The 15017-nt window shown below is 45.4% G+C and overlaps 1 protein-coding gene across 1 annotated transcript in view; it reads right to left on the reverse strand.

Moving 5' to 3' along the window:
- Window positions 1–15017, reverse strand: part of LOC126183787 (SET and MYND domain-containing protein 4-like) — a 187201-nt gene that overhangs the window by 23290 nt on the left and 148894 nt on the right. The window contains exon 7 of the mRNA XM_049926026.1: window positions 13693–13918. Coding sequence (XP_049781983.1) covers window positions 13693–13918 — 226 coding nt within the window. The remainder of the gene's footprint in view (window positions 1–13692; window positions 13919–15017) is intronic.

Genomic DNA, 15017 nt, shown 5'->3' on the forward strand with positions numbered 1-15017 from the left:
TTTCCAACATTTCTCCTTTTCTTAAAAGCCTTCAGAGGATTTCTAATAACTTTACTTTTACTCATTATTATACTTCAACAAAACAGAGACTCCAGAAACAGAATTGATTACGAATATTTTCGAGATAACGACGGAGTAAATAAACATGAAACAATCGACAATCACACCAGCGATATATACTGAACCATCACAGGTTAGCCACAACACATACTTCATCTCACATCACTAAAATGAACCTGATGAACACGGACGTTAATAATAAAACCATTTGACAGCAGTTTAACAGCGCCACAGTGGGTCACGCCCATGTAGAACACATTTCAAAAAAAATTTAAAAATAGTTGTAGTCTTTGGAATTGAATAAATTATATATCTATTAAAAGGTAATAGTCTGCAGATTCAGAAAACGCAAAAAAGTAAGAATTGAACTTTTCATGATTTTGAGCCTTTCCGGAGCCCCTTAAGTCGCTCGTGAAGTTCACCTGCTTCTCCGAAACACATTTGAAAACGATCGAATTATAAGCCGATCGTTTCCAAATGCTTGGCCAGCACGGTCACCTGAGCTTACTCTCTGTGATTTCTGGTTTTGGGACTGCCTGAAGGACAAGATTTACCAGGGGAACATTCACACATGTGTTGATCTGAAGCGCAGCATATCAAGGGAGGCAGCCAGCATACCTACGCACATGTTTCGTTCTGCTGTGTAGAATGCAATTCCGCGCTTTCACACTGTTCTGGACACTGACGCCATATTGAGCTCCTTTTGTAGTGGTAATGATACCGGTATGTAATGGGTATGCTGTACCGTAGCAGCACATTACAAGTGTTTCAACTGAGCTGATTCTGTACTATTTCTCTTCCCCATGTCCTTGACATTAATGCTACCAAGTTTGGTACTCGTACAGTAATTTGTTTCCGTGCTATCAAGTGTTAAATAGGGAAAGTTTAATTATAACCAACCGGTATATATATTGTGAGCCACTTGTGACTACTCACCTCAGACACACACACCCACACACACACACACACACACACACACACACACACACACACACACAAAAATAAGTAGCACGTTTTGACAATCCTATTATCCATAGTGATACATGTATCAACTCTGTCGTTTTTTCAGACAGAACGATGTAGCTATTTAGTTCCAGAATAGTAATTCTCATTCAGACAACATAACTGTTTGATAGATTTAAAGCTGTGAATACTCTGACAACCCGCAAAATACAGCTGACTACTTGTCCAGATGAAAGCATATTATCAATGTCTTTGACGAATTATAAGATATTTGAAATGAAAAAGTTCAGAAAGAAACAAAATATTGTTATACTACTTGCTGTGAATTTTTTTCAATATTTTACTGGTTGTTGAGGTGTAGAAAGAAAATCCTTTGATACGTTTCCGTTCCAGCTGTTCATTACCAAAAATACACTGGAGTACAGGATTATCTGCAATTGCAACAAGAGTGAGAACTTATTGTCCCCTGACTTGTTATCCTTATTTTTCAGAGGGGAGTCATGCTGAGTAAGACATTTCTCTTGTTATCATGATACATTTTTACTTCTTTTGCCAAAACATAACGGAGTTTACACAACTTAATTTCACTAACATACTAAGGCAGCTGAATGTGCAACAAAATTCTAAATCTTAGTCTATTATTAAACAAGCATCTGACGTCAAGACAAGTCAATAGCTTACGAAATAGCTCATTGACTTACTTAATTCGTTTTGCCCCTTTGGGGGCATAGGGCATCCAGGAGAACTCGCCAACCGTCTCTGTCTTTGGCCATATGCCTCAATTCTGCCCACAACTTGTTAACTCTTTTTGCTTCCCCTTTCACTGTCCTCTTCCATGTGTCCCTAGGTCTTCCTCTCTTTCTTGTTCCCTGGGGATTCCATTCCAATGCTTCTTTCTCGATAGCTCCATCTGGTTTTCTCAATGTGTGCCCCGATCACCCCCACTTTGTCTCTCGAATCTGGTCTTCTACAGGTATCTGGTTTGTTATTCGCCAGAACTCCTCATTACATATTTTTTCTGGCCACTAGATATTCCTGAAGTGTCAGAAACATGTATTTGTGCAGCTTTGTAACGGGGATATTATCTTTTTATCCATTTTCCAGCTTTCACTGGCGTACAGAAGGACAGCCTTCACATTTGTATTAAAAATACGGATTTTTGTTTTGTACCTGATATTTCTATTTTTCCATATTGGATACAATTGTATGAAGGCAGCATTTGCCTTTTCAATACCGTTTTTCACGTCATCTCCAGGTCCACCATCTTCCGTCACTATACTACCCAGATACAGAAATGAGTTGACAGTCTCCACCCGCTGCTCCTCTATTAACAGTGATCTAGATCGTGAAACTAGATCGTCTGCAAAATCCTAATCCTCCAGAGGTTCATGGATCCCCCATTGGATTCCTCGTCTCCTGCCTTCTGTGACTCTTCTCATAACTGAGTCTACAACAAGTAGAAAAAGTGTTGGTGATAAAATGCAACCCTGCCGGACTCCAGTTGTAACTCTTGTGGAGTACGCAACATTTGTAGCCATCATATAGATCTTTTATGATGTTTGAGATCTTCTGTGGTATATTATACTTCCGCAACACCTACCAGAGCACTTTATATTTCACAGAATCGAAGGCCTTTTGAAAATCAATGATTGGTTGCTTGGAATTCTTTGCTTTGTTCTAAAATAATCTTAAGAGTGTCAATAAGACCAGCACAACTGCGTTGTGCCATAAAATCGGCCTGTTCTTTACGCAGACGGTTTTCAAGAGACTCTTTAATTCCATTTAAAATAACTCTGGTGAGGACCTTACTGGGCACTGAAAACAATGTAATACCACGCCAGTTGTTACAGACTGACAAATTTCCCTTTTTTGGGAGCTTTACTACCAAACCATTTTTTCACTCCTTTGGAGATTTCTCTTCAAGCCAAATATGCTTCAAAAAGGGATGGAGCATTTTAACAGTATTTTCAATATCGGCTTTTAAGAGTTCCGGTGCTATGTTGTCTAGGCCTGGAGCCTTTGCATTCTTTAGGGTTTTCAAAGCAATCCTAATTTCGTCCATTGTGGGGCACTGCAGATTTACATCTTGATCTTCTTCGACTTCCTCTGGAACATCTCTTACCTGTTCCTCTTAGTTGTCTTCACAATTTTACAGTTCCTTGAAGTGCTCCTACCATATCTCTAGCTGTGTCTGTTGAGTTGTAAAGCATCATTCCATCCTTGTTCTTAACTGGTCCTTCACGTCTGAAGTTCTTAATTGAAAACCGTTTGGTTATATTGTAGAGCTATTTCATATTTCCTTGTCTTGCTGCCTCTTCTGCTAACTTTGCTTCCTCATCTATCCATTTCGTTTTATCTCGACGTAGCCATATTTTCACTTTTTTGTTCGCCTCCGTGCATTCTTTATGCGCTTCGCTCTTCTGCGCTCTTGTCTTACAAAGATTTAACTTAAGTTTTAGTTCTTTCCGGTGGCTGATTTCATTCCATGTAGCATCGAAGATCCATTCCTTCCTTTGATGTTCCTTAAATCCTAAGATTTTTCCTCTCACGTCTAAATAACTGTCTTTGATTTTTTGCCAACCTGTTTCAATTCCTTCTTCCATAAACTTTTCTTCAGAGAGGACCTGGAATCTGTTTTATAGTTCAAGGGAAAATGTTTCTTTGCTCTGTTGATCTTTTAACCTTGCCACATATATTTTCTTGCTCCTATGATTGGTTCTATTTGCCACTATCTTCAGTCTGAATTCCGCCAAAACTAGGTGGTGATCACTTCCAACGTCTGCTCCTCTTCTATTTCTGACATCTAACAGAGAGTGTAGAAACTTGCATCTTATGGCTATGGAGAAACCCACGTTATCTTATGGCAGTTACGATGTGGAAACAATGTGCCTCCAATGACTACGTCATGTTCAGCATACGTATCTATCAACAGTTCACCATTTACATTTCTTATCTCCGTGCCATGTACACCCATTATATGTTCAAGCCTTTCATTTTCTGAACCAAATTTTGCGTTCAAGTCACCCATTAAAAATTTTAGGTCCCTAGTATTTGTTTGTCTAAGGACTCCGTTAAGCTCTGTATGAAATGCATCTTTTAATTCTCCTTCATAGGTTTCAGCAGGTGTATCGCATTGAATTACAGTGACATATCGCACATTTGTTTTAAAGCGTGCTGTTACTATCCGTTCTGAGACTGTTTTCCACTCCTGTAAGCTCTTCTTGCTGCTTTTAGGTAGTAAGATCCCTACACCATTCCTATGCATCGCGTCCTCTCCTGTCTTGACTCGCATACAGCAGCACTCCACCATTTTGTGTTTGGAATTCCCCAGATTCTGGCCACCTTATTCTGCTTAGTCCCAATATATCTAGTCGGTAGTTCACCATCTCTTTTTCAACCTGTTTTAGCCTTCCTGCCTCTCTCAACGTCCTTACATTTCAGAAACCAATACGGGTTTTTCTTTTCACGCCAAAGGTCATATCCTTAAGATCCATCCAGCTGTTTGTCTTTTTAGTTTCTGTGACATGTGTTTTTTGGTGGTGCGGATTATCAGCCCACAATCCCCGAGTGCCCTGGTGGGGCTGCCACGTCATGGCCTGGACACCTGCCAAGGTTTTATTTCAGGGCCTTACCCCTCAGATAGCTTGTCTTCACCGCGACTACAGAACGCTATCCATCCCTTTGCAGCAAGGCCTATGTGCATCACCGTTGTCCTGGTTTCTAAGGATCTTCCGCTGTCCACATTAGGGGACTGTACCTGCTGCCACACAATCACAGAGAGTAACAGGAAAGGAAGGGAGAGAATAGGATAGGATAGGATAGGACAGGATAGGACACTAGACGGGACGCTGTGAGACACACTTCGTCTGGATCCTCTATGGAGACCTGTCCGGCTTGGGAGGCCCTGCTGGTAGTTAGACCACTACCGGTATAGCCCTCCACTTCATTCGATCGCATAGGCCCCCTCGCCCACACGGACAGTGTTTCGTTAAGGCGGTGTCTCCTGAGGGGGAAATAGCTCATTGGCAGTATAAAAATAATTGTGTAGCCTCTTCACTTACATCATTGCCCACCCACACGCTTTCTCCTTTCATAAGCTGTTGATAGTTTTCTATTGTAATATACACAACAGTTTCATATATTAGTGGCACGCCAAAATACTCTTCTTTTGTGTATTGTCATTTGTCAAAATCTTGTTTCCATATCTTGAACTGTTTATAAAATACACTCCTGGAAATTGATATAAGAACACCGTGAATTCATTGTCCCAGGAAGGGGAAACTTTATTGACACATTCCTGGGGGCAGATACATCACATGATCACACTGACAGAACCACAGGCACATAGACACAGGCAACAGAGCATGCACAATGTCGGCACTAGTACAGTGTATATCCACCTTTCGCAGCAATGCAGGCTGCTATTCTCCCATGGAGACGATCGTAGAGATGCTGGATGTAGTCCTGTGGAACGGCTTGCCATGCCATTTCCACCTGGCGCCTCAGTTGGACCAGCGTTCGTGCTGGACGTGCAGACCGCGTGAGACGACGCTTCATCCAGTCCCAAACATGCTCAATGGGGGACAGATCCAGAGATCATGCTGGCCAGGGTAGTTGACTTACACCTTCTAGAGCACGTTGGGTGGCACGGGATACATGTGGACGTGCATTGTCCTGTTGGAACAGCAAGTTCCCTTGCCGGTCTAGGAATGGTAGAACGATGGGTTCGATGACGGTTTGGATGTACCGTGCACTATTCAGTGTCCCCTCGACGATCACCAGTGGTGTACGGCCAGTGTAGGAGATCGCTCCCCACACCATGATGCCGGGTGTTGGCCCTGTGTGCCTCGGTCGTATGCAGTCCTGATTGTGGCGCTCACCTGCACGGCGCCAAACACGCATACGACCATCATTGGCACCAAGGCAGAAGCGACTCTCATCGCTGAAGACGACACGTCTCCATTCGTCCCTCCATTCACGCCTGTCGCGACACCACTGGAGGCGGGCTGCACGATGTTGGGGCGTGAGCGGAAGACGGCCTAACGGTGTGCGGGACCGTAGCCCAGCTTCTTGGAGACGGTTGCGAATGGTCCTCGCCGATACCCCAGGAGCAACAGTGTCCCTAATTTGCTGGGAAGTGGCGGTGCGGTCCCCTACGGCACTGCGTAGGATCCTACGGTCTTGGCGTGCATCCGTGCGTCGCTGCGGTCCGGTCCCAGGTCGACGGGCACGTGCACCTTCCGCCGACCACTGGCGACAACATCGATGTACTGTGGAGACCTCACGCCCCACGTGTTGTGCAATTCGGCGGTACGTCCACCCGGCCTCCCGCATGCCCACTATACGCCCTCGCTCAAAGTCCGTCAACTGCACATACGGTTCACGTCCACGCTGTCGCGGCATGCTACCAGTGTTAAAGACTGCGATGGAGCTCCGTATGCCACGGCAAACTGGCTGACACTGACGGCGGCGGTGCACAAATGCTGCGCAGCTAGCGCCATTCGACGGCCAACACCGCGGTTCCTGGTGTGTCCGCTGTGCCGTGCATGTGATCATTGCTTGTACAGCCCTCTCGCAGTGTCCGGAGCAAGTATGGTGGGTCTGACACACCGGTGTCAATGTGTTCTTTTTTCCATTTCCAGGAGTGTATGATAGATGATATGAATAATTCACTATCACTGTATTGCTAGCACTTGCAAGTGGAAAAAAAACTACACAAAGCCCACTTTCTCAAGATAGGAGCCTCCTAAATGGTTCAAACGGCTCTGAGCACTATGGGACTTAACATCTGAGGTCAACAGTCCCCTAGAACTTAGAACTACTTAAACCCAACTAAGCTAAGGACATCACACACATCCATGCCCGAGGCAGGATTCGAACCTGCGACCGTAGCGGTCGCGCGGTTCCAGACTGAAGCGCCTAGAACCCCTCGGTCACACCGTAGGAGCCTCCTAGCTCTAAAGAAAAATTCAGTGTCAGTTATTTTCATACACAGCAGTGTATGGCCTATTATGCACCAAACACAGACTTATAACGACCCATATTTTTCATAGTAAACTGTACGAATTTTGTGCCATAGGTTATTTGAATTCAAAGTATCACAATAGCAATGACCATAAAGATAAGCAGTTCTCTTCGAATCGGATACATAACTCTACAAGGACGAAATAACCTTTTTTTTACCGAATCGTTTCCGTAAAGTCGTTTGAGAAAGATTGCTGAGTAGCTGACTAGTTTTGTCAGTGGAGCACGTCGGACAACCTGCACTGCCGCAGCGAGCAAACGATATTCCGTTCGTTCAGGAGTTCACAGATAAAGCCGTAGAATACCTCACACACCTAACGAATGCCATCCTGACACACCAACACTTCCCTGACTTTTGGAAGGCGGCCAAGGTCCTGATGTTCAGGAAGCCAGGGAAAGACCACTCCCTCCCACAAAATTACCGACCCACCAGTCTGCTGTGCTCGCTCAGCAAGATTGTTGAGAAGGTAATACTAAAACGTATCACTAGGCATTGCATCGCCAACGACAGCCTAAGACCGGAGCAATTCGGCTTTAGGAATCACCACTCGACAACACAACAACTCCTCCGCGTAGTCGAACATATAACACACGGCTACAACGTGAACAAAGCCACAGGGGCCGTGTTCCTAGACATCGAAAAGGCTTTCGATCGTCTCTGGCACAACGGACTCATACGCAAACTAAGCGAAGCTGGTTTCCCGGACGGACTCGTACGTCTCGTACACTCATATCTCACGAACAGATGTTTCAACACTAACGTGCAGGATAAACAATCAACACAACACGGTATCCAAGCTGGAGTACCCCAAGGAAGCATCCTAGGGCCCATCTTGTTTAACCTGTACATTAATGACTTCCCAGCGACACGAAACACGACGTTAGACGTCTACGCGGATGACACAGCCATCCTCGCGCAAGACTGGAAACCGTCGAACATCAACTCACGAATACAGACAGCACTCAGAACAGCTGAGCCTTGGCTGGAGCGATGGCGTATTAAAGTAAACGTCGACAAGTGCGAAGCAGTTCTGTTCACACGCAGACCGAAACTACTGCGCAAACACCAACACTGTAAACCGATAACACTACATACACGCCCAATACGTTTCCGAGAGAAAGTCAGATACCTTGGTGTCTGGCTGGACCGGAAACTTACATGGGGGGACCACATCGAATACGTTGCCAACCGAGCGCACGCGAGGCTCAAACAGCTCTACCCAATGCTCAACAGGGAAAGCACACTGAATAGGAGGGTGTCGAGGTCCTTATACATGACACTGATTAGACCTCTGATGACGTACGCAGCTCCCGTCTGGGGATATGCAGCTCCCACACGACTGCGCCGCCTGCAGATCATACAGAACAAAGTGCTACGAATCATTAGCAATGCTCCACGCTACACACGCACCGTGGATCTTCACCATGAATACCGCCTTGATACCCTCAAGGAAGTATTCAAGAAACACGCCACACGACTATACAGGAACTCGAGACACTCGAACAATCCTTTCATCCTCACTCTGGGAAACTACGATCACAACCACAGGTGGAAACACAAGCGACCAAAGACACTGCTAGCTAGGGCATAACCACCTATGGTAAACTAACATACGCAAACAGCGACAAACGTCGGTAAGCCCCTGCATATCAGCAACACTGACTGGCAACTACCAGCTGCTATTAGAGCCGACCAACAGGCCACAGCAGGGACACCGACGAGCTCGCCCACAGACGCACGAACAATCTCCCAAAACTCCCTCACACTGTGCCTCCGGTATATGACCTATCGGACACAAGACCGATAACAAACCTAACTGTTGCAGGTTGCAGGACGCTGAACGAGGACTCTGTACCAGCACCCAGCGCCAGCCGCCGAGCAGCACAAACGCACAACGTCAAGGTATCGACATGCATGATACCCACTACTAACAAAGCCTATCCTTGCACAACCTATCGCAGGCAGCAAGACAACCGCTACTGCTCTTGCCGCCCGACCTAACTTTCGCAGAGGTTTTTTTTCCCTTGGCTCTTGCTTTGGCACTTTTTTTCCTCTGCCCTTCAAACCGCTACCCTTCGTCAGATTTCGACCAATCTATCTCCAGATGAGCGCGTATTAATGGTTAATCCTAACCAGACGTACGCAAACATCGCAGTACCCACATCCTGCGACAACTCACTTTAGTGAATACTAACCCTTATGCAGAGATGGCAGTAGACCTTTTGTGTTGGCCATCATGCCGGTGTGGGCGTGGAGGGGCTCCACCTCCACCTCTATTTTCAGGCTAGGCTGGCAGTGCGTGTCCGCTGCGGTCGGCGCACCTACCCGGCTGCCAGCTGCCCCATTAGATTAAATGGCGATGTTCTTCGCACTGGTTCAGGCCGTCTGGCCTCCGCTTTAGGCCGGGGCCACACGAGCGGATTGTTTCCGCAACGGTCGACGGCCTGCGGCTAGACGCAGAGTCCTGTACCCATGCGGCTAGCTGCGGAATGTTCGTGCGGAGAGCCAAATATCTAGTCATCTATTTTGTCTCGAAAAAAATTGTTTCATGTAAACGAAGGAAAGCTACATCCGTCCATGTAGTTAGTTTCTCATTACAACTTATACTTTTCGTGTAAAAAATTAAAAACCACTGTTTTGAAATTCGTCTGTGTTCTGCGCTACGCAATCTCTCTCATTCGATTGTGAGGAAACTATTCGACGAAAAAAATTTATTTTTACGCGTGTTATAGCCTGATATCACAGCTTGATAATGAACTGGTTTTCTTTTCGCTGCTGCCCATGGTTATCGTGATACATCATAATTAAGTAAAATACAGCGCGTATTTTGAAAAGTTTGCAGTAAAAAATGTCGTCGCTGGCTACTTTGCGTTTGGTGCATTTGAGGTCGTATAATGCTGCGTACGAATTGTAGCTAAGATATCGAAATTGTTTTTAACATTGGAAGGAGAGCCATATCTCTTTCCAGTCTCGAGTAATCGAGTGATATATATTGGCGCTAGGCCGCAGCTGCCTACGGCGCGCCACGCTCGAGGGTATTCTCGCTCACAATGCAGAGTTGTGCCGCGTTTATTTTCCGCATGTCGTCTATGATTTGCTTTATGTGTCATTTTTTCTTGTCTACACTGTTTCATTCACGAAACATTAAATAACTATTATCAACACAATTTTTAAGAAAGTAAGTAAAGTCGACCTGGTAACTGTTTACCTTGCGATTAAATGACAATAGAGACGAGAAAAAAATACACTTTTCATTCTAGTACAGCGCGAAATGTTCTTAGAATGGAAATAGTTCGCTTCGTAGCCGCGAGGAGGCCAAGCAAATAGACTGAATTGTTCTCTCCTTTTTTTTGTTTAATCTGGTAGTCGCGATGGATGCTCGACACTGTGCAGTAGTGGCATACGTAGGGTTAAAAATACTGAAAAAGAGAAAAATACACCGAAAGTACTGGGTGCATCCAGTGGTGAATAGTCGGTTGTTGCAAGGAGCGTTTCACGTTATATTTAACGATCTACGAGAGGATGAAATGAAATTTTGTAACTATTTCCGAATGTCTTTCTCAAGCTTCGATGAATTACATCACACGCTTAGAAACGCTTTACAGAAGCAAGACACGAACGTAAGACTCGCTATACCTTCAATGGAAATGCTTGCTATAACTTTAAGGTAAGTGAATTCTAATGTGTAAGTATCCTGTCTCAGCCAAAAATTATCTCAGCTAAAATTAAAGAAACTCAGTATTGTCTATCACTAGTTTTAACAACACTTTCACACTTTCATTTCAATTTAAAAAAAGATAATTATTAGGTCAATAAACGAACAAGTTTAATTCTCTTTTCTTTATTAATGAAATGTTAGATGTAAATCTGTCTTTTGAGGATAAGAAACATCAATTAACTTTAAATGAATGTGACAAGAACCCCAGCTGGTCAGCGTACACGTATTTTAATATTCTTACTGCTTCTGAACCAGATTTCTTCACTTTCCTTACATATTTCCGATAATAGTCCCTACGCCACTTTTGTTGTGCCTTCTGGCCTACAAAGGAGAAAAAAGGAAACGGAAATTTAACGTAACTTTAAAATCTTTAACATCATTAAATAATGACTAAATATTGAACGTAATTTTTATACATTTGTATCTTTGGTTTTAGGTATTTGGCTACTGGTTGTCACTTAGTTGATCTGCACTATACATACAGAATAGGCAAGTCAACAGCCAGTGACATAGTGAGGAAAGTGTGCTGTGCGATTTGGGGCTGCCTGTGTGACAAGTGTCTGCCTCGGCCGACAGAGGAGGAGTGGAAGAGTATTCCCAATGGATTCCAAATCCATTATTCTAAAAGTGGACGAAAAACTTACCAACGGATTTTTTCTCTGTGCTTGAATGATCTGCGAAATCATCGAATAATGCACAGCAGATTTCATGCCATGCTGCATCCTTCTTATGTCTGTCTTTGTATTCCTCTGTCCTTGCATCCCAAATACAAGGCCTTTTTTCCATTTCCATTATCAGAATCTCCATATCTATTTTCTCAATGTCTAGTGGGCACATCGTGGGAGTCACTTTGTAGTCACACGGAACGGAGCACGCAACTGCCTGCTGCAAATGGCCACTCTACTCCGCTCTCAGCACTGACTGCTGTCAGCTGGCCCTTCTCCGCACACCTGTCACACCGCCCGTGTGAAATGCCCAATTGATTCTCATGGCCCATAGCGCTGCGTGTGCCGCAGCGGGTTTTCCGCCTCGCTATGGGCGATGCGGCTGGCAAGCGGCAAAATTCCGCAGCCGCAGACGTTCCGCCCCGTGTGGACTGCTGCATCTGCCCCATGCGCCATAGCGGTGCGGTCATTTACCGCGCGTCTGACGTTCCGCAGCTATTCCGCTCGTGTGGCCCCGGCCTTAAGGCCTGGCCAGACAGAATCCGGCCTGCCGCAGCGACGGACGGCGCAGCGGTGGGCCGGACCCGTCAGCGGCCAGGGACGCCACACAGGCGACGGCCGGCCGCAGCGACTCTTGATGCGTCAGTTGTTACACTGTGGAAGGGGCCGAAATCCATTATTAAGCTTGCTTGCATAGCGCGATTGTCTTGCGTTAGACGATTTGGAATATTCACGCGGGACACGTTATCTTTGTACGAGTTCTTTCTCTCTCTCTCTTTTTTGAATTGCAGAAATGAGAAGCTTGCACTAGCAATACGAAATGGCACCAAGAAAAGATGTTGGGTGCACGACATTGATAGCATGAAAGAAAGCTTAGGAGAATACCATCGTATGTGTATTGATCTAAAGTCTGACGAAGATAGGTTCTTCAAATCTTTTCGTGTGTCGCGAAAATGTTGCGAGGAAATGCATCGGCTGATAAAAAGGTAGCACCGAGAACTGCACAACGAACCGGAGAAAGCCAGTTGATACAAGGCACAGACCAGACGTTTGTTTGAGGTACGTTTTACCGTTTGTGGCCTCTTTGTGCTTGAAATAGAAGTCATATAAATTATTCCATTTCAGTTTTGCTGTATCATATGAAAGATTCGGCGGAAGAAAGTGCTATCCTACAACGTAGTTACGAGTGGAGTGTTAAATTTATTTGCAGTGTTTACGAATACAGCAAACGATAGTAACATCTAGTTCCGTATGTCCCGCTAGAGAGAACTTTCTACTTAATAGATTGTTTTCTTTCATTGTATACATACCACTGTCACTGAATTTAAACATATCTTTGGTCGTTAACTTATCCATTCGTTCTATCGGCATAACAGATTTTAATCTTTTCCAGATACTTGACTACAGGCGATAGTCACCAGACCATAGCTTTTACTTTTCGGATAGGACGTTCAACAGTCTCAGATATTGTGAAATAAGTGTGCCAGGCAATATGGACTGTTCTACAGCCCAATTATTTACATACTTCTACAACAGAGATGTGGAAGAAATCTGAAGGAGGATTTCTAGAACTTTGGGGGTTTCCGAACTGCCTTGGAAGCATAGACGGAAAGCGTATCAGGTTAAAATGCCCGAAGGATAGTGGATCCCAGTTCTTCTGTTACGAACAGTTCTTTTAGCTAGTTCTCCTGGCGATCGTTGATCCATACTACGGAGTTTACAGTAGTTGATATTGGAAGTTATGGACGTCACAGCGACAACACTATTTCTGAGAATTCAGCTTTCTATCATGAGTATATCGAGGGCAAAAGTATTCTACCTCCAAATCGCGTGTATCAGACAAAAAGTTGTATTCTCTCATCTCCTCTGTAAGTCTTTCTGTGTCCATGATGCATGCACTACGAGCTGCAAGACAAAAACCGCCTCACGCCGCTGCTTCCAGTGTGACAGCAGAGCGGTTGAATGCGCCAACAGAGGCAAGCAGCCGCTCAGGCTTGCGGCGAATCTGTAATCTGTGACAACCCGGCGGCGGCCGGTGCGGCAGGCCGTATGCCGGTGCGGCAAAGCCGCACTCTGTGTGACCGCCGCCATACAATAACGAGCGATTCAACAGTGCGGCCTGCCGGCTGCGGCTCAAGGCCACAGGCCGGACGGCCAGGCCGCATTCTGTCTGGCCAGGCCTTAAGCGGGTAACCTGCACGCCCTGGATGTGGAAGGGGCATATGATGCGTATAGCAGATGATATGTGTGTGTGTACCTACCTTGTCGTGAGGCGAGGCGAGCAGCTGCTCGGAGAGCTGGTAGGCGTTGCATGAGCAGGCCTGCATGCGCGCCAGCAGGCGGCCGGCCAGCTGCTCTGCCTCAGCACGCTGCTCCGGCGCCGGCAGCAGGCGCCGACCCACGCAGGCGGCCGCCACGGCCCGCCGCAGAATGTCATTCGGCGTGCGCTGCTCTGCGTGCGTCACCTGGTCGCGCACCCGCCTCGCGCTGCCGCACCACACGTTACCAAATGTTCAGTTTTCCACGTCACAAATCACAGCAACTTATAAGGGGCAATTAAAAAGTTTCCGTTCGAAGGCCGTACAGTCTAGAATCGGTATGCCAGACAGGCAAAATCGCCCTGAGCACTGAGGCAATCATCTTATTTCTCCATAAGGCCAGTATTACACAGTCAAATTTCTTTGTCAAATATCTTTGTCAAAGAAATTTGATGTAATAAGAAACTTTGTCAAATCTCGTCTGTCGTCAAATAAATTTGATCAAATCTAGGGCCTCGCTGCATATTTGATCAAAGAAGTTGCTTGTCTTCTGTTCACTGCATTGTGACATGTTACCACGTGGAGCGCTGCGGCGTTCTGTCATCTGTAGTGTTCTTATAAACATTGCCGGTAAATACAATTGGTGTGAACCGACAACTACAAAATTAATAGAGATGTATGAAGCTGATGAGGCGCTCTTCAACATGAGGCACCCAGAGTACAAAAATAGATTAAGAAGATTGGAGACCTATCCTAACCTAACCTAACTCTCTCCTGTAGCAAGGAATCGGAGTGTTACAGTGAGCCTGACTTCTGGCGATATAGCAGTTCTTAAGTGAGTATTGTGCTTTGTGATATGAGGATACACTTCACTGAGCACATACTGAAATGTATGCTCATCCATTCTTAAGTAACTGATGTACGACTTGATGTCCCCCACTATAAGCTCACGTAACAAGTTTTGTTGAATGCTTTTATCGTGTCGTCGTAAAACCCACAGCTTCACCCAGGTACGTTTCTTTTTTATCCCCTGCTTCTCTTCCACGTGTGCACACAGTGCAATTGTGGTACATCTCTCACCTGAGTTGGCGCAACTTCTACCTCCTAGATCGAACGGTGTCTTGTGTCGAATCGTGACCAGCACGTAACTTAGCGCACCATTCCAAAACGGTGGGTTTCGACAGACATGCTGCTCCACACATCTTTTTGATTCTCTGATGGATGTCTATCGGTGTTTGTTCTTTGGAAGCTGAGAAAAGAATAACAGCACACTGCTCCTGTTTGGGCGCATTTGATAGTAATGTCCCAATAGTTCACGTTTATGTATT

Source organism: Schistocerca cancellata, chromosome 4 (assembly GCF_023864275.1).
Source record: "Schistocerca cancellata isolate TAMUIC-IGC-003103 chromosome 4, iqSchCanc2.1, whole genome shotgun sequence".
NCBI classification, from domain to species: domain Eukaryota; kingdom Metazoa; phylum Arthropoda; class Insecta; order Orthoptera; family Acrididae; genus Schistocerca; species Schistocerca cancellata.